General features: G+C 42.1%; 2 protein-coding genes across 4 annotated transcripts in view; both read left to right on the forward strand.

Moving 5' to 3' along the window:
* pde4dip (phosphodiesterase 4D interacting protein) overlaps nt 1-20,461 on the forward strand; it is a 63,360-nt gene that overhangs the window by 12,610 nt on the left and 30,289 nt on the right. For all 3 annotated transcript variants that reach the window (XM_083887825.1, XM_083887826.1, XM_083887827.1), the window contains exons 5-16: nt 2,282-2,396; nt 10,316-10,453; nt 10,751-10,870; nt 11,754-11,846; nt 11,990-12,199; nt 12,281-12,439; nt 12,534-12,632; nt 14,414-14,551; nt 14,648-14,827; nt 15,764-15,958; nt 16,036-16,290; nt 16,459-16,618. In XM_083887825.1, the coding sequence (XP_083743951.1) occupies nt 2,282-2,396; nt 10,316-10,453; nt 10,751-10,870; nt 11,754-11,846; nt 11,990-12,199; nt 12,281-12,439; nt 12,534-12,632; nt 14,414-14,551; nt 14,648-14,827; nt 15,764-15,958; nt 16,036-16,290; nt 16,459-16,618 (1,862 nt within the window). The remainder of the gene's footprint in view (nt 1-2,281; nt 2,397-10,315; nt 10,454-10,750; nt 10,871-11,753; nt 11,847-11,989; nt 12,200-12,280; nt 12,440-12,533; nt 12,633-14,413; nt 14,552-14,647; nt 14,828-15,763; nt 15,959-16,035; nt 16,291-16,458; nt 16,619-20,461) is intronic.
* Nucleotides 7,541-9,189, forward strand: LOC310926438 (uncharacterized protein; the record flags this gene model as incomplete). Its single annotated transcript, XM_083888564.1, has 2 exons — nt 7,541-8,827; nt 9,088-9,189. 2 exons carry the CDS (start codon nt 7,541-7,543, stop codon nt 9,187-9,189), a joined length of 1,389 nt encoding a protein of 462 aa, XP_083744690.1.

Genomic DNA, 20,461 nt, shown 5'->3' on the forward strand with positions numbered 1-20,461 from the left:
GCCTTTCACGTCTTTGACTCCTTAATATACAGTTATAGTAGACCAGGAGTTCTCAAAGTTTTGATAACTGAGGGCCAATTTAGGAACCCAACATTGGACTGAGGGCCACCAAAGGAAAAAAAAAAAAAACAGAAAGAAATCCCATTTGTAATAATTTTAATCACCAGATTGCAGTTCTACAGTTTAGCGTTAAGTAACATAAGCGTTAATATAATGTAATTTAAGCATTAATATAATAACGCTTTATAATTTATTGGGTAATTACCCAGTATTTTGGCCATTGTTCTTACCTTCTAATTACAGGTTAATAACAAGTAACACATTTCTGTTACCATATATTTACTGGGTAAATAGCTAGTAAATGGGGGCTGTAGCTACCTGCTTATTACCAGCATATAACCCAATAATACACTAAAATTCACCATATAGAAATACTCAGTATTTTTGTTTACACTTATTGGTCTGTATCCAGTAATGTCCAATAAACATTTAACAAGCTTAGTACCTCCTGGATTAAAACTATCAACTGTAATTCATTGCGGGGCCACCAGAAATGTTTCTGTGGGCCGCCATTTGGGCCCCCGGGCCGCACTTTGAGAACCAATGTAGTAGACAGTGTGTCTATGTCAATGTCAACTTTACAGAATTCAAATTTACAGTGGTATGCAAAAAGTTTTGGACACCCCTGCCCAAACTTTTGCATACCACCGTATATAGCACATTAAAACAGCCAGTGGCATACCAAAGTGCTTTACAGTAAAATTAGCCCAAAAAAATATTTAAAACAATAAAAGCAATAAAATCAATAAAGCAGATAAGGATAAAAAATAAAAGCAACTAAAAACCGCCAAAGGCCAAAGTGAACAGGTGCGTTTTTAGCTGAGATTTAAAGGTAGAGCGGTAATTCGCAGTCCGCACAGTGAGATGTAGAGCGTTCCATGGAGCGGGAACGGCAACTGTGAACGCTCGATCACCTCTAGTTTTGAACAAAGATGGAGGAATGTCTAAGAGCACCTGATCAGCTGACCTAAGGGCTCTGGAGGGCTGGTGCAGTTTGACAAGGTCAGACAGGTATTTCAGGGGCCAGCTCATACGGAGACTTAAAAACAAATAAAAGAATCTTAAAATCAATCCTGTATTTAACTGGAAGCCAGTGGAGTGAGCAGAGCACCGGAGTTAAGCCCAATTTATACTCCTGCGTAAAGTGCTCTGCGTAGGCTACGCAGAGTCCTCTGCGTCGACGCAGAACCTGTTGTAGAGTCTCTGCGTCGTCTCCGACTGCACGGAATATTTAACGTCACTCCGTCAAAGGACAACGGAGACGGCAAGAGCTGCGATTGGTCCTCAGGACAGGCCGAGCGAAGCTGCTCTGTGCCGGCTCACAGTGAGCACCGAGCGTCCACAGAGGGCGGAGCTGATCCCTGCGATAACGCCGCTGCCAAACTATAAATACGTCATATCATAACACACACAGCACATGTTTAGACTCTAAATGGCCAATTTCTCGCCTCAAATTATCTTAAAACTGCGTTCCGGGACACAGAAAAGTGACAAACGGCCACTGTTTCAACAACAACAGTCTTTCTCCCTCGGACGCCATTGCTCACTGTAGCCAAAAGCACAACAACCTTGCGCAGCGACCCCTACTGATCGGGCGGGAAATTGCAGCGCCTATCCGTCACCACGACGCAGAAGTATAAAGGCTCGAGTGGTCTACGTGGTGACGCAGACGGATAACGCATGACGCAGTCGGAGAAGTATAATGTGGCCTTTATGTGCTCACGCTTCTTTGTCCCAGTTAGTAGACGAGCTGCTGCGTTTTGGACGAGCTGCAGGCGGTTTAGCTCTGACTGGCCAATGCCGACATAGAGAGATTTGCAGTGATCTAAGCGTGATGTGGTAAAAGCATGGATTACTCTTTCCAGGTCGTTCTGGCGTAGGTAGGATTTCACTTTTGCTCGAAGTCTTAGCTGAAAAAAGCTAGACTTGACCACCGAGCTGACCTAGTTTGTCCAATTTAAAAAGACAGTCAATGATCACAAAAAGATGATGTGAGGAATAAGTGGACCAAAAGGACCTGAACCGAATAGGACAACCTCTGTTTTGCTTTCATTAAGTTTTAATGAAGTGTGCTGGTACAGTTGCTGACACTGTAAGACTTAGACCCAGAACTCAACACGAACATACTGTTACCATCGTCACCATTGTCAGCAAAGAAAATCTATACGGATTGCACCATAACTTTATTGACTCTCTCTCTCTTTCTCCCTCTCTCTCTCAGGGTGATTGAGGAATTGACAAGGGAAAAACATTCCCTGTGTCTCAGGCTTGAGGAGCTTGAGGTCAAAGTTGACGACCTTTCTGCCTCTCTGAAGAAGAGAGAAGGTGGAGTTGAGGTAATTTTCGAATTTTGTTCTAAGAGATAACACTTATAACTTCTGCTAAGATACTAAAGTATCCCATTTAGGTATACAAGACTGGAATTGAGTGTCAGTTTGGCACCAGTTGTTGGTGGCACAAACTTGTGCAGGCAATAATCTGGTTTACAACTGCCCTGAGTTCACAGGCAGGTAGCTCCACCTAGTGTTACCGCACCTCAATTGCACGTTCACAGTACTTTGTTCTTGCATTTTAATGAGGTGCCTGCACCGCAATGCATTATAGCCTCAACTCTAGTTTTTATTTTGTCCTTATTTGAATCCGTATATGTGTTTATATCCCATATATATATATTTGTTTGTTTTTGTACCTTTTTTTTATTCTGACAAATTCCTGAAACTGAAGCTGAATGAGATTTACTCTTTTTCACATCGCACTGTTTTTTTCACACGCATTTTACTGTTGTTCACTTTAACTTTAAGAAAACGAACAATACTTTAAAGCTATTTCTTGCATGTCTCACAGCACTTAGTAAACATTTGAACATGAACACCTCCACCTCCCTCAAAGTCTGAATATTTTAATTGGTCATACTTTCATCATAATAATATGAGAATTAAATAATGATGAGTTTCAAAACCTGGTGGGTTTATCTTTCGTTTTAGAGTGCCATACGCTTATTAGGAGCAATTTAATATTACAAAAGAAAAGTGTAAAAATTCAAGAAAGGTAAGTATAGCTTTAACTACACAATCATTGGAAAAATCTCAAAATTGACATAAGTATACAAGAAAAGCAAAAAAAACCTGCAGCACATCAGCTTCTAATCTATATTGGTTGTATTATTTACTGCTGAAATGGAGGTCAAATGACCCGGTGTCCTGACACTTGAACACAATAAACTTGTGCCTGCATTAACTAATGTGCCCTATCAGCGGTGGCTGTCAATATCAGGCTGCACAGTCGCTCTCATATCAGCAGTGACCACACAGTGCAGTTCTGCTAATTTAGCCTGACCGATGCCAGTTATAATAATTATAATCATCTTATAGTCTGCGAGACACACTCTATTGTTTCTCGTAACTTGGAGAACCAACAAGTGAGACATTTGAGTTGAAGGAGAAGAAGAAAAAAAAGTGGAGACACCTCTTCTGTCTGCACAGACATCAATTTCCCCCCCTGTCACACTTTAGTATTCCTGCCACTTTCAGGAAAAATAAACAGCCGGGGGTGCAGTCTCTCCACAGTGTTTGGCACTCATCTCTGATTAGGATTAATTGATCTTTGATTGCGTTGCCTCGTTCCGACCGATCGCTGTTTTGATCTTGTCTCTCCAGAGGCTTGTAAGGGGGGGGGGGGGTGACGAATGGAAGACACAGTCAGAACCAGAGCCAAATAAGACACGCAGAGGAAAACAAATCACATGTGAGAGCTTTTGTATCAACAACACATTCACGTCCTGCTGCGGAAAATGAAAGACAGATGAAGACTCTGTGGGAAAATAGGACCCGAGAGTCTCTGTGTGTGTGTGTGCATGTGTGTGCGTGCATGCGTGTGCGTGTGTGGTAATGATGACATCAGCTTTTTAAGAGCGTAGGTGATGAAGGTGTCACGTGATTCACTGACACTGATTCCAGGGGAAACGATTACCCTCCATCTGCCCCCGGGGAACGTTATGAGCTCATTCTAGAGCTGAAACGATTAATCGATGAATCGATTATTAATCGATTACTAAATTAATCGGCAACTATTTTGATAATCGATAATCGGTTTGAAGCTTTTTTTCATGATTAAAACAAGATTTGTGACTGTTTTAGCTTCTTAAATGTGAATATTTTCTTAGTTTCTTTGCTCCACATACACAAAGAAATCATTAAAACTGAATCATTTTGGTTTGTGGACAAAACAAGACGTTCAAGAACATCGTAATTTCCAGGTTTGACGAACACTGATCAACGTTTTTTAACATTTTATGACATTTTATGGACCAACCGATTCATCGATTCATCGAGAAAATAATCGACAGATTAATCGATTGTGAAAATAATCGTTAGTTGCAGCTCTAGCTCATTCCACACTGACAATGTAGATAACTGAATGAGCCCACGCAGTGTAAAACTTTGTTGTTTTCTGTTCACACAGGTGCACACACACGCCGATACAGAACATATTTGTGCTACTGCAAGAAAGTGTTATATTTTGAATGAAGGAATTTGCTAATAAGGATAAAGGAAAGAGAAATGTGAGCCTGTTTCTGTAAAATTTCAACACTTCTCCTCCATTTGGCCTTCGTTATTCATAAAGTTGTTATTTAAAAAAGTATAGACAATAGAGCATTATTCTGAGATATTCAAACATCACCACATTAAAGTGTCTGATAGGTCACTGGTGTCAATCCCATGGCATGGCATTTGCTTGTGTTTATAGAAAACAATGGAGTGGTGAGTGACATGTGACCATCATTATGGAAACAGTAACAGAATAATAACACTTTACTTTATATAATGGAAAAACTGAGAAAAAAGGCCTACATAAACACAATTCTAAAAATCTAAATAGATTAAATATGATTAAAACAGACCGCAGCTGAGTTGAGAAAAAAAAAAAAAGCTTATGGATCACAGTGATGATCCCATGACGTCATTTATTATGTTTTCCTTCAATTAATCACCAAAATCAATATAAAGCTAAAACTCAACTTGACATCAGAAACATTTATATTATTATTTGATATTTATGGATGTTTTGGATGCATTATATTTCAATATCTTTCAGAAAATCCTTGTTTTTTCACGATTGTTGATACAAAAATACAAAAAAAACACCCTTGGTATATTTCTTAAATAATATTTTAAATGATTATTTAATCATTTGAAAGGAAGGTCATCCACATGCCAAGTCAGGAACCATTCGAATGTTGTGACACTATGACTGAGCCATCCACCAGGGGGCAGGATATCAGCTGCCAAAAATGTGTAGGATATTACATACATTTTAAATTTTAAAAATGTGTGTAGATAGTTTGCGCTGTAGCCAGTTTTGTATCATTGAGGGTTTCCAATTAATTGTATTTGAAATAGTACATATGTACACATGTAGCAGACATGTGAAGGGAATACATAATAATAATAATAATATTAATAATAGTAGTAGTTGCAATGACAATGTACAAAAGGAAAGCAAATAACAGGACAGATACATGTAGATTTAAATTATTTATTCCTCTTGGTAATTTATAATACATTTTAAAAGGTCACATAGAGTGGTCCTGTTGCACATAAATGTTAGTTATGGAGGTCTACTTACATATATTAACTTGTTTTTATGGTCAAAAACCTCCTAGTTGCTGTGAACTAGCCGATAGAAATCCTCTTTTCTGACAGTGTTTTTCTGCTGCGAGATTTCAGAGTGAACTTTCACCCCCAGAAGACAGAGTCTTGTGATTGGCCAGTACTATCCAGCACATCCGTTCTCAGAAGCGCAGCGCCCCCCTCTGGAACGGTGGATGCACTGCTCCTCATTATCAAAACATTGTTTTAACAGTGTTTAAAAATAGCTTCTTCACGACTCCCCGCCACAGTCCCTTTTATGACTTTAAACCGGAGTCAGACCCAGAGTCAGAAGACACTGTTGCTCTTGAAACACCTCCACAACGGACGTTATTCTTCTTCTGCGGTTCAATGTACGCAACCGGATGTGCCCGGACTAGTGCCCGGAGCAGGACGATCGGTTGTTCAGGAGAACCGCTGCTTACGTAACTATTACGGGATTTTCAGTGATCTCGTTGAGCCCCGAGATTACAATAAAACACAACGTTCTCAGCAATGGCTGAACTGTTTGTTTTCGAACCGTCAGGGCTTCATAAACAAGGTAATGACGCAGATACACACTAAAAAAAACAGCGTTAATAGGAACTTCCGGTCTAGTTCCGCTTTAAAATGTTGCCATCCAAGAAAACAAGAGTGAAATCCAAGCAGAGTGGGGCATCACAGCCGAACACGCTCGGTGGCCTCGATTCTACCGCAGAGTGAGACGTCGTCTGGTGCATAGAGGATCTTTGTGTCTCTGTCAACGTTGCCGGGCCGCGTCGTCGTCGCGGTGAACGCGCCCTGATCTCGTTCTGTGACAGCCGCTCCCTCCATCCATCCCTCCATCCCTCCATCCTCAGCCGAGGAAGACGAACACACTGCGCTCGATCGGAGGAACGAACACTGAGCGTCCGCCAGACAAGAGAGTGTTTTTGTTGTCGTTGAGATTGGGATTGGTCGAGAGCAGGAGGGCGGAGGAAATAAAGCGACTGTCATCCTTTCATAGACAGAAAGGAGGATAAAGGTCGTCTTTGTTGGACACGACGCGGATAAATCCTAAAGGATCGAAGTGACGTGAGAATGTAACGCGTGGCGGATGAGAGAGTTATTTACACCCGCCGGCTGCATTCACTCTCAATCCACGGTGTCATGTCAGGAACCAGGAAGAGGAACCAGCAGAGTGGATGCTGCTGCTGCTGCTGCTGCTGCTCATTCTGCTGATGCTCATCACACTGCTGCCTCCTCCAGTCAACTGCATCATCAGCAAAACGGAAACGGTCTCCATTTGCTCTGTGGTAGCTTTTGTTTTTGGGGTTATTTTCAATTTCAAAGCACATTTAAAAATAATACTAACTATACGTATTTTTGGGATCACAGCTTCCTGTCTTGCGCTCCTCTCATCAGCCAAACATGGACAAACACACACCCTTCACACACCGCAAACAAACCAAGGAAATCTCTGAAATGCTCCTGATATTGACACACGTTTTATTGTGTTTTTAATGTCAGATGGCAGTTGAGACTCCTTAGGTTTCTTTGCAGCATAGGCAGTTTCTGCTGATACTGGAGTAACATTTTTTTTCCACCTGTGTGCAGAATAAGTGTGGTGGAACAGCCAATAGAAGCAGACTCTCTTCTGCCTGGTAAAAGCTGCTGCGGATGCCACAGATTTAATTTTAAACCTAGTCCAGAAGAGGTGTAGAAGTGTTGTTCTCTCTCTTTTAGATCACTTGATTTGCATTATACTGAAAGGTTATCACACACATATACATAATGGCCCACTGAACCCTTTACAGTTACTCTGCACAACCTAAAGAAACCCCTTTACATCGATCTGACTTTACTCTTTTGTGATGCTGGATGTGGTGAAGATGAAGGAGGTGTGCAGGATCTGTGCCCGTGAGCTCTGCGGCAACCAACGCCGTTGGATTTTCCACCCGACGGCCAAGCTCAACTTGCAGGTGCTGCTTTCCCACGCTCTGGGCCGCGAATTGACTCGGGACGGCCGCAGGGAGTTCGCCTGCTCCAAGTGCACCTTCATGCTGGACCGCATGTACCGCTTCGACACAGTGATAGCCCGGGTCGAGGCCCTGTCTCTGGAGCGACTCCACAAGTTGCTGCTGGAGAAAGATCGACTGAGGCAGTGCATTGGAGGACTGTACTGGAAGAACAACGCAGTGGGTGGGGATGTATCTCTGGCCGGTCCTGGAGCGGGGGTCGTTGTGGATCAGGTGGAGTCTGAAGACTCGCCCGTGGTCGATCTCTCGGCCCTCCAGGATGCGAGATATTCCGATATGATCCAGGATGATCTGACTTTTTCTGTGTTTGAATCGTGGGCTGATAAAGAAGAGGACTCTGCCCTGGACAACCACCACCACCACCACCACCACCATCTCCACCACTGCATCGGTGGAGACTCCCTTTCTGGCCAGAAGCCGAGGCGGTGCAGAGGTTGTGCGGTCCTCCGTGTGGCAGATTCTGACTATGAGGCTGTTTGTAAGGTCCCTCGCAAGGTTGGTCAAAGGAGCACATCCTGTGGACCAGCTACCCGCTACTCAACAGGCACTCAGGGGGTTGAGGAGCCAAATAAAGCTCCTGAAACTGCAACCTTGGCCTTTGATTCTCCTTCATCTGGTTTGGACACTGATAACACTTTGTTCAACCAAATGAGTCCCAGTCCAGCGTCTTCTGTGGAATCTCTGGACACGGCCGTGGATGTCAGTTGCTCTCCTGCATATAACAAAGTGAGAGAAGAAACAGAAACGGACAGAGATCCAGACAATGATCCGACAAGAAGGGACACTCGTTTGGAAAGTGCCCCAAGTGAGAGCTCCCTCTCTGGGCTTGAGGTGATGCTGAGTCTCCTGAGGAACTGGAAGTACCGGCCGCTGAAGCCTCAAAGGGGCAGCAAACTCCCAGTTCTGGTCAAAGCCAAATTGGAACAGGGCATTTCCCGGCATCTGTCCAACTTGTTGAGGTCATCCTGTGGAGGAGCAGCGGACAGTGAGCTGGACTCTCTTCTGTCTATACCAGAGGTCGTGACCCCGTGTCCCCAGCAGGATCTGCAGACTGAGCTGGCAGAGATGGAGGAGCAGTGGCTGGATGATTATGTTCAATGTGGGCCGTTCCGCTTTCAGCAGGTAGTTCCAGCACAGTGCAGGATGAAGATTCTTACATTTTCTTACATGCAAGAGTGCGTGGTTTTATCTTACCGGTAGCTGCTAATGCTACCAGCCAATACGTTGCATTATGGGAAGGCTTAACTCAATTATTATTGTAGGTTAATCTAGTAGTAGCCAAAATTTGAGATTTTCCTTACTTTTGATTTTAATCTGCATGGATTCATTCCCTTTGCTGCTGGTGAAGCTTAATGCACTTGATGCCTCGATTCCCCTGGCAGGAGGGCATGAATGCCCTTCCTCATCTGTATCCCGGCAACACTCTCGTTGGCATGGGAACACTCGAAGAGCCACAACCGCAGTTGGCTGGTGTTAAGGCCTGAGCTCAGCGTGATCTAGCTTCATAACATCTATTGTTATGCTAATCATTAGCGAGGATGTGGCTCAGTTTGACAGGAACGGAGCAAACCCAGGCAGCATGACACTGTTATAGTCTGGTCTAAGCAGCTGTGTTGGTCTATTGTAAGGAAACGGGTGTGAATGAGGGAGGTTACACTCGTGTCATTAAGTCATATCAGTCAGATAAAGTTGCCAGTGTATTTAAAAGCAGATTCTGCTGAATTCAACTACTGTAGTAGTGGAGCTCTGATTCATGATTCAATGACTACTGATATCACAACCAATATCAGTCTCTTTACAAAATTCCAAAAAAAAAAAAAATCTTCCTTTTTCTTAAAATAAGCTCACAAATCTACATCTGTATGAGTATGCAAATTATTATGCTAAACACTACAGACTACATGGCCTTTGCAGATGGTATCAGTTATCCACCCAAACTTATCAGATATTGGCAAAAAGTCCAATATCCTGCATGAATTCCTCACTCACATTCTGGGCCCATGATGAGACTGTACTTTCGGAAGCATTTGTAGGGTTTGTGTATCGTATCAGATGTTATGTTTTTATTTTCCCCCCATTATTTAATTCAGTGATTTTGACCACCAGTATCGGCCAAAATACTCACACTGAATATCATATCAGCTCATCCCTTTAAAATACTGATAATGCTGTAGTATTTTTTTAAGAATGCACATCTTTATTTGTTACAGTTAGATAAGTATGTCTTTCAGCGAGCTTGAAATGTCACAAATGTGTGTGTGTTATGAAGGCAGAGTAACATCACATCACTACTCTGTCATAGAAAAACAAAAGCTCTCCATGGCAACAGCTGCTTCCTCAGGAAGTCATCCAACAGCCAGCTGACAACACTTTCCACTTTCATTCAATCATGTGTGTATTTATAGAAAGAAAAAAAAAAGATAAAGCTATTCACTAGTCATGAAAAAAAAAAAAGGAACAGCACATTTTCAAAGAATATAAATATATAACGGTAAGACACAAAGAAAAGCTCAGTGATGTTTTTCGATGCTCAAAGTGACACCTTTTCTACTTTGCTCCCTGTGTAAGTTCCTCTATAGTTTGTTTGCACTGATGTGTCCTGTTTTACAGAGGCTCATTCACGAGCAGAGGGGTCACCTGGGTCACTATGAGAGCGCTGCAGGTCAGTGTGTGGATAACCTGCAGAAGACCCAGCAACAGGTCCACGCACTGCAGGCCAAGATCAGAGAGAGTGAAAGTAGGAACCAGGTATTCACACACACACACACACACACACACAGGTGTATGTGCAACTATTCTTCTCAGGACACTACATTGATTTCCATTTATTTGGGTAGCCTCATCATCACTAACAGTCAATTACGAACTAACTAACTTTAAACTAACCACAATTCAAATCACAACCCTAAACTGAACCAGAAATTAGGTTCTACCTCATTAGGCCCAGTTTTTGGCCTCCATGTGGACTACTGGTCCTGACAAGGTTAGTGTTTATGACAGAAAAGTTCATAATATTAGTGTGTGTGTGTGTGTGTGTGTGTGTAGAATCTGCAGCAACGTCTCAGTGACACGGAGATGGAACTGCGTTTGGCCCAAGAGGAAGCCCAGCAACAGGAGCAAAACATCCAGAACATCACTGATATCACCAGTTCAAAGGAAGCAGAGGTATGATGGATGGATATGGATGAATATGGAAGGCAAGGCGAGCCACCAACATATCCAGGAACTTTTATTAGCAGGAACTAATAACTTGTTCTTCGCCTATTTTTTACCTGGGGAAAATAATTCCTGGTAATCTGGTTTACGTTTCCAGGCTCAGACTCACTGCAATCCAATTGGCATCCATATTATTTGCACTTTTGTCCAGTCCAGAACTTTAGAACAATGCATGCTTTCATGTCAGTATCTCCAAAAGTCTCTAATAAAAGTCAAAAGATTTGTCACTTGAGGGATCTGAATACTTAGTGAGTCTGATTAGCAAGTTGACAACACTGAAACAGATGCTAAATGGGTTCCATGGGGCGACGGTGGCTCAGTGGGAGAGCGAGTCGTCTCTCAACTGGAAGGTTGTGGGTTCCGCTAGTCTGCGAGCCGATGTGTCCTTGGGCAAGACACTTAACCCCAAATTGCTCCTGACGGCTGTGCCGGCAGTGTGTGAGTTGGTATGACAGATTAATGATAGAAAAAAATGTATGAAAGTGTGAGTGAATGGGTGTGAATGGGTGAATGGGAACTGTAAATGTAAAGTGTGGTCTGGACTTTGAGTGGTCATCAAGACTGGAAAAGTGCTATATAAATACAACACCATCATTTACCACCAATCAGCATTCTGATTAAATGTAGAATCGGACCTGTGTGATCAGACCTCCTTATATGGGTGTCGACACACCTCTCAAAAAGGAAACGGGTTGATTCTGACATTGTTCTCAGTGAACACTGTCTGGTTTAAAGGTTTTTAATTCCTTTGTTTTGGGTGCAATATTTTACTCTGGTAATCACATAAACAAATACATAATAATAATAAAACAAAGTGTGTATGTGTGTGTAGGCTGCAGATCTTCACAGAGTGATTGAGGAGCAGAATAAGATGCTGTGTTCTCTCAAAGAGCTCTCCAACCGCAACCAGCTGCAACACTTCCAGGTTAGTTTGCACTGACGCACCCTGATAGGAACTCTGAGCTCAATCACATCTCTCAGGGGCTATATACTGGTCTTTACTTTTTAAACAAGTTTCTCCTCTCTCCTCTCTTTTTCTTCCTGCCCTTTCTGGGTTTTTACCCGCAGGCGTCCGGGGCAGAAAATGTTCAAGGTCAGAGTGAGCGTCTGGCTCTGCAGGTCTCTCTCTTCCAAGCTCAGTTGGAGCTGCAGGCCCACGACCGGGCACAGCAACAGACGGCGAGAACGCAGGAAGACCTAAACCGGGCCCTGCAGAGGCTGGAGAAGGACCTGCAGAGGGCGCTGCAGCACAGGAGAGACACAGAAAAGCATAACCAGGTAAGGCTGAGCAACCAAAGCTTTGACCGGTTTGTGCTGATAAAAAAAAAGCTCCCGCTTGTATCTGGGCTCTTTGTGCAGGAGCTGCAGTCGGCTCTGGAGAACGCTCGAGTGGTCCTGCAGGAGAAGGAGGAGCAGCTGAGAGAGGCTGAGCAAGAGAGACGGAGGGAGGAGGAGGAGAGAGAGAAGAGCGTCCGAGGGCTGAGGACATCGCTGCAGACCAAAGAACAGCAGCTCGAGGTCAGTCATACACAAAACCAACATAACGCACTGTATCAGTGAAGTCCATGTGCTGCAAATATGACCCACTAATGTGTTTTATCTGAATACACAGGATTACTGTGAGCTCCTGGAGGAGCAGCAGAGGGACAAAAGAGACTTTCTGCTTCAGAAACTCCACCAGCGTGTCAGAGAGAGAGATCGAGCTCTGGAGGTGAGTGAGCGATTCCTCTGAGCTTCTGTCAGTTCGCGTTTGTGTCGTGCCAGTGTCTCGTGTTGTCACATTTAAGGTCAAACAAATACAGTAATACTAAAAAAAGGCTGATTTGACTTGAGACCTATTGCGTTACATTATAGGAGTAATGGAAAAAAAGAAACTCTTACTGTGTGTTAAATTACTGGTGACAATAAATTATAACATGATCTTGGATTCAAACCAACTCACTCTCCCCAAAATCAAAGGGAAAATCAAATCAAATCAAAGGCAAACATTGCATAACAAGGTGAAACATAGTTGTACTTTTTTAAAGTCAATTTTAAATTAAATGTGTTAATGTTTATCTTCATGCTGTATCTTGTGTATCCTTGTGTTTAATATTACAATAATTCACTTTTTTATGGACATTATGGAGTCAGCAGATATTAGCTTTTTATGTATTATCTGATATCGGCAAATACACCTCGATATGGCTAATGGCTAACCAAACGGCAGGCAAAATCGACTGCTAACTTCTTGTTGTCTCTGAAACTTTCTTATTTATGTGTATTTGTTTATTTTACACCATCAAGAAAATATATATCGACTTCTGATTCGAGATGAGTTTGAAAAATATGTTAAAGCTCCCATTAGAGTGGTCCTATCACACATATATGTGAGTTATGGAGGTCTACTTACATACATTCACTTGTTTTTATGGTCAAAATCCTAGAAATCTCTCCTCACTGAAGCTCTCGTCAGTCGTGCTGTTTCAGACTAAAAATCTCACCCCCAGGAGACAGACTGTGTTGTGATTGGTCAGCCAACGAGAGATTTCCCAACTGTCTTGTGATTGGCCAATACATGGAAGTGACGTAATTAGCACACCGGCTCTCAGAAGCGCAGCAGTTAAAGGTCACATAGAGTGGTCCTGTTGCACATAAATGTTAGTTATGGAGGTCTACTTACATATATTAACTTGTTTTTATGGTCAAAAACCTCCTAGTTGCTGTAAACTAGGCGATAGAAATCCTCTTTTCTGACACTGTTTTTCTGCTGCGAGATTTCAGAGTGAACTTTCACCCCCAGAAGACAGAGTCTTGTGATTGGCCAGTACTATCCAGCACATCCGTTCTCAGAAGTGCAGCGCCCCCCTCTGGAACGGCGGATGCACTGCTCCTCATTATCAAAACATTGTTTTAACAGTGTTTAAAAATAGCTTCGTCACGACTCCCCGCCACAGTCCCTTTTATGACTTTAAACCGGAGTCAGACCCAGAGTCAGAAGACACTGTTGCTCGTGAAACACCTCCACAACGGACGTTATTCTTCTTCTGCGGTTCAATGTACGTAAACGGATGTGCCCGGACTAGTGCCCGGAGCAGGACGATCGGTTGTTCAGGAGAACCGCTGCTTACGTAACTATTACGGGATTTTCAGTGATCTCGTTGAGCCCCGAGATTACAATAAAACACAACGTTCTCAGCAATGGCTGAACTGTTTGTTTCGAACCGTCAGGGCTTCATAAACAAGGTAATGACGCAGATACACACCAAAAAAAACAGCGATAATAGGAACTTCCGGTCTAGTTCCGCTTTAATTGGTACTTCCGTTCTATGGGCGCTTTAAATTTACTGTATCGGTATCGTTATTGGCTGACCGAGAAAATAAATCAAATGTAGGTTTTAGTTGCCGTTCGTAATGATTGAAAATGATTTGCGGTTCCAGCTACTGCAACATATTGATGAATATATTATTTAATCTATATACAGTAAGTAGTGTGACGCGTTTGTTTTACAGCGAGCGGTGGACGAGAAGTTCCTCTGCGTGGAGGAGAAAGAGGAGGAAGCTCGACGACTTCAGCTGCTGCTCCGGGAGAAGGAGCGAGATCTGGAGAGACAGCGCTGTGTCCTGCTCAACAATGAGGAGACCATCACTGTAAAAAACACATACACGTTAACATATTATGTTCTCCTGGATTCACTGTCCTCTCCTAAAACTGTGTGTGTGTGTGTGTGTGTGTGTGTCTCACAGAGCCTGGAGCTGCTGGTGCGAGGCAAAGCTGTCGAGCTGGAGCAGATGAGCCACGTGTGGAGGAATGTTCAGCGGCAGCAGCAGGAGAGCGAAGAGAGACGAAGCCGTGCCCTGAGGGAGAGAGACGCTATCGTCGGTCAGCTGCAGGAGGCGCTGCTCACCAGCACTGAGGAGGCACAGGTAAAAGAGATTGTTTAACGTATCTCAGTTTTCTTGTTTGAAGAGCAATAATCTGCCAATGAGGTAAGCACGGTTTGCTTGACAAGAATACTCAAAATGATCTTGGAATAATCTGCAGCCGCTTTTCAGACTGTAATGTTTCTTAAAACAAGGCCAGAAACTAGAATATCGTAACCACTTAACCTCGAAAATGACATGCCCAAACTAAATAGAGTAAACCTCTGCAGTTACAAGCTCTATGTGGATTATCTTGGTATCAAACTACAGATAACACGTGTGAGATTCCAGGTGTAAGTTTCACTGTAGATGCCACTGTGTCAGAGTAAATGTACATGGAACACAGCATAACTGAAGGATTTTTTTTTTTCTCTCGCCTAAAAAAATATTGCATTTTAAAGCAAATATCACCTTTAAAATATGCAGTAGGAGCTTGAAAACACATGGAGGTCATGTAACAACATGTGGATATGAGCTGTGCAAAGTCTGATGCTGCTGAAATGAAGCAGAGTGAAATTACAGAGGTTTTAGTAAAGAGATGTCTGGGCGTTCTCTCTTGCACAGCTTGGCACCATCTGTGCCATTTGAGATTTCTTAGGTACCAAATTATTAGAAACCCATTTAATTTTGTTTATATGTCACTACAGGTTTAAAAAGAACTTATTTTAGAAAAAAAAAAAAAAAGTATGATAACTCGCTGTAAATGGATGCCTCCTGTGCGTACAACCACTGTAAACCACAATGTATCTGAGACACAGCAATATATTTGTTTAAAGTGGAAATCCACCAATAAATAAAATCTGTCCTGAAGAGCAAGGAGGATGGTTTAACTGACCAAAACACAGATTGACTCAATGATAAGTGTTATTGATCATTTGTTGGTTACATACTGAAATAGAAAATGATGAGTAAAAGTCACCTCTTCTTCTTGGGTTGCAGGATCTGCGCTGCTCTTTGTTGGCTCAGATCCACTCGGCTCCGGGCAATGTTCTGGAGGAGCTGCAGGGCCGCCTCCAGCTCAAAGACCGCCTCTTCCAAGAGGTGCTTGCTGACCGAACTCGTCAGGCCCAGGAGCACCAGGATCAGGTCCAGAGTCTGCTCACTGCCCTCAGCTCCAGGGACCAGTACATTCAGGTACAGCAGAAAGAGCTCACTGTGAACACACACAACTGTCACATGTTGGAAAATATAACCACGCTCTCTCCATCCAGGCCTGTGGAAAACAGCTGGGCGACGTGATGACAGAGCAGACGTCCAGGATCCAGGAGCTCCGCAGACAGCTGAGCTCTGGTTTGGGTTCGAGCGCTGACCCCGGAGCAGACTTGGCCGCGGAGCTCCAGGTTGTGCAGGAAGAGCTGTGTGTGGCTCTGAGGAGGGAGAAGGAGAACCAGGAGATGAGCAGGAGTCAGGCCAACCGACTGGACTCCCTCAGCAGGACACTGCAGGTCAAGGACGTGGTCATTAGGGTAAGTGAGAGAGGGATTACAAAAGCAATTTTTCCCAGCTTCAATTTTGACTGTAATGCAGTAGACAATTTTGAACCAGGCTACATTCTCTCTCTGCTACATTCCGTGTACATTTCATGGTCTTCTGTGTGTTTGGTCTTGTGTGTGTGTGTGTGTGTGTACTTTCAGGACTTCCAGAGGCAGCTGGTGGATCCTTCAGACTTCCCACTGGTGGAGCGACTGACCCAGGAGGTTCAGGAGCTGAGGGAGTGTCTGCTGCAGCAGGACGGCGGCCTCCCAGCTGCAGGCCCCGACCTCCCGGGCCGTAACCGGCAGCCTGAGTTTGGAGGTGGGCATCAGAGAAGCATGGGACAGTATCTGTAACAGCGGCTGTGGCTGTGGAGTGACCTGCTCTGGTGGTGGTGGTTGCTGTGCTTGATTTAAAACGACTGAACATGATCGTTGTTCTCACGGTGGAAAACGGGAATGAGCTCGAGGAGCGAGAGTGACGAGAGTTTGCTTTCTAACCTTCAACAGTTGCCGATTTCAGTCTGCATGCTCCTTAACACTGAAGAAAGAAACACACGTGGGTTCATTCATCTCAAGATTATTGAAGGCGTCACGAGCTCTTTAATCATCCCGACATTACAACCATCATACGTTATGATTGAAATGCGTACAAATAAAAATGCCATCGTCTTTTTTAGTAAAACTGTGCCTGAATAACATGGATCACAATGACTGTGATCCAGGGGATTTAAGTTAATGTTAGATTAACCCTTATTGTTCACAATGAGTAAAATTGTCTCTTCATTAAAAAAAAAAAAAAAAAAAGAAAGAAAGACATTTTAGTTGCTGGCAGCTGATTTTAGTTTAACAATTTCTTAGTTTAACAATTTAATAATTTAACTGCACTTGTTACAAACAATTTATTGACATTTAATAGACATTTTAGTTTGTTTATGTCATTTTAGGCTTGTGTACACTGTGTCGTCTGTGTTCTTCTTGCGGCCTTCAGTGTAGAAGAAGGCAGGTGATCTTCAGGCCATCGAAGACACAATGCGTACAATAAAGAAACATTATTGTATACAATACAATGCCATACAAAAAAATACAGTGTCACCACCATCAGCAAATAGATCATATTAGTGTGTATGATTTCACTACTGAATGCTTACAGTCTGAAAACTGGCCAAATATCATTTTTGGATTTTGATTTTGTAAATGTAATCTACATTAAAGGTCTAATATGCAACATGCACGTCACACCAAAACAAAAGCAATTATGCCAGTTTGAGCTGCTCATCAATAATAATAATAAAAAAAAAAGAAGTAACATTTGCATTAAATTACTTCTGAGCCCAGGCAGAGAAGAGGTAGGAGCTTTTAATCATTGAAATCCAATTCCTACGTGTTATTTTGTGCACACAAACGGCATTTACAGGTTAAAAATGAAACAGTGTGTTGTGTTGGATCGGAAGCTCTTGCTTTCTGCCGTCGTGCTTTCACTCCCAATCTTTAATTGCATACCATGTGCAACTCATTTTTAACGGTGTTTGCTGTTGAGGTCAGTGGTCATGAACTGTAATCAGGGCATAGACATCATATATAAGAAAACTTGTCAGAGTTGTCAGATTGGGAATATGACAACATGGAGTATTTAGTACATGGAGTACTTATCTTGTGAGACTAGTAATCAATATAGTATATTTATATACAGGATATTGTGTTTCTGACAGACACACTCCTCTGCAGACCAGCTACCAAAGCAAATGCAGAGTTTATTTACATATTTATTTATTTTTTATTTAACCATTGAGACACTGGGTCTCATTCTATAGCACAGAGTTAACGACAGACAGCACTAAAATAAATGAAATGTGCAAAATGTCAAGTGAATAATCAGAGTCAAATACTCGGAGCAGGAGAATTGCTGGCATCTTCTTTTGTTTACCAGAAAACAACATTATCTTGGTTTTATCAGCTTTCAGCACTAGTCCTATGTTTCCTGATATCTTGTGAGGATCGACGCTGCATATTCGACCTTTAAGACATTTTTGAACAAATTATTCATTTTCAAAGCAATGTAAATACTTCAGTTGATGCTTCATACAGATTTATACCGTGTTTTATTTTAATGAAGGTCAGTACAGCATCATTTAGTATCAGTTTAGAGGAATAGCTGTATCTCTGTGTGTGTGTTTATGTAGGTGTTTGTGCTTATGTTTATTTTAAACAATATCAAATATTGTTAATTGATTTTAAGGACCTGGATTTTAATATTATAGTCCTGTATGTTCATGTTACAGCCGTGGATCAGACTCAAATCTATGTTTGCTTCTGTGATTTTCTGAGACTTTGTGCAGTTCTACAGCCATCATGCATTATCACTCTGTAGTTCAATATCAGTGAGTATTAAAACTGAGTGTCACACCGGAGCACAGTAAGTACGAATGTTTGCCCATTTTTCATCCGTCAAAAATGTTATAATTATACGGTATATTATGAGTTGATCCTGCCCATTTTATTAAATGGATAAACATCTGGACACCAATAAACATGCAATATACTTCATTAATTAAATTCACTGATCCAGACTCTATATCTATCATCGAGCATGTATCTGGATTCCAGATATAATATGGTACAGATTTGTTACGTAGCATAAAACATTCTCAAACTGCCCTGTGCTGCGTCACTTATTTATTTACGTGTTCAGTCACAAAAAAAAGAGTAAAGCTGCAGAGAAACAGCTGATCTGCAGCAAAACAACACAAGCATGATGCATGATGTTTCTCCAGGTACTCCAACTTAGGGGGTTGGGTTCATTGTGAACTCTAAAATGAGGCTGATATTTTATTTGTGATGGGTTGTTGTTGTCACTGAATGATGGGCCTGTGATGGGCGTGACCCGTCTTTGGCGTCCTCTCCCTCTCAAACAACGACCATAGAGATTCTGTTCCAACAACAACTTTCCATGGATAAGCAGTAGAAATAATACATGAATGTTGCTCAAATCACTTCCAATCCACATTGTCACAATGAATCATAACGGTGGAAATACATCAAATATCTTAAATAGTGAAGTACCCAAAATGGAATACATTAATTCATTACATATTATGCATACACACAGAGACAAACAACCATTCACACTCACTCACAGTCACCTATGGTCAATGTTTTAGGACTGTGGGATGAAACTTGAGAACCTGGAGAAAACGCATGCACCTACGCACAGAACATGCAAACTCCATGAGCCTTGGAATACAATGTGAACAGCATATGTAATTGTGAATGGAACAATCCCATTGGGATTAAAATGTAGCAAACCCATGGAAACAAAAGCAAGGTTAACCAAAGGGCATGAAGTATAACGAATTAACATTAACTCTTTCACTGCCAGCCATTTTCAGAGCAGAGCGTCCCATGTTGCCAGTCGTTTTCCAACATTTTGACCCATCTTTCGAGACCCACAGAATACTGTGTTCTATGAATATATAAATAGTGAAACTACCAAAAGAAAGAATAGACTTTCTTCTTTCATCAGGAAAAAAAAAGTATGTTTCTACCTGTTTCTGTTTTTTAGTAATCGGCATTAGAAAATAGGCTGATTTCACCAAAAACACAGTTTTTAACCAAAAAACGGAGAAAACAAGCGTTTTGTGAAAAGAAGCATTTCAAGCAGATCAGAGACTTTGAGGCTAATATTTTTTTGCTTCAGTGACACTGAACAGTGTTTTCCTTCTATAAAACAACAAAAACAACACTTATAAAAAGCTTTTGATGGCAAAACAATCATTTATTTACAAATGTACTTCATATCAACAACTTTTACATCTGACATAAAAACCTTTTTCCTATGTGTGTATGTTCATGTGAGTTTGTGTTGTGTGTGGGTTAATGATGCCTCTAATGCACATTATTTGAGGTGAAGATTTATTTCTTCATCACACGGATGGAGCCACCATTATTGGCTTGATTTTTTATTATCAGTTCCGAGGGAAACTCTAAAATGTTCAATACACACACAAACACATTGACATCTTTGTTTGGTTTCATGTTTTAAATTCCAAATTGAGAAGGCGGTTGATTTTTACAGTCAGTCTGATGCTCTGAAGCTCAGCGGTGTGTTCAGTGAACCAGCATCAGCATCATGAGTGGTGACACTCAGTGGACTGGCTGCTGAACT

Source organism: Microchirus variegatus (genome assembly GCF_963457635.1).
Source record: "Microchirus variegatus genome assembly, chromosome: 4".
NCBI classification, from domain to species: Eukaryota; Metazoa; Chordata; class Actinopteri; order Pleuronectiformes; family Soleidae; genus Microchirus; species Microchirus variegatus.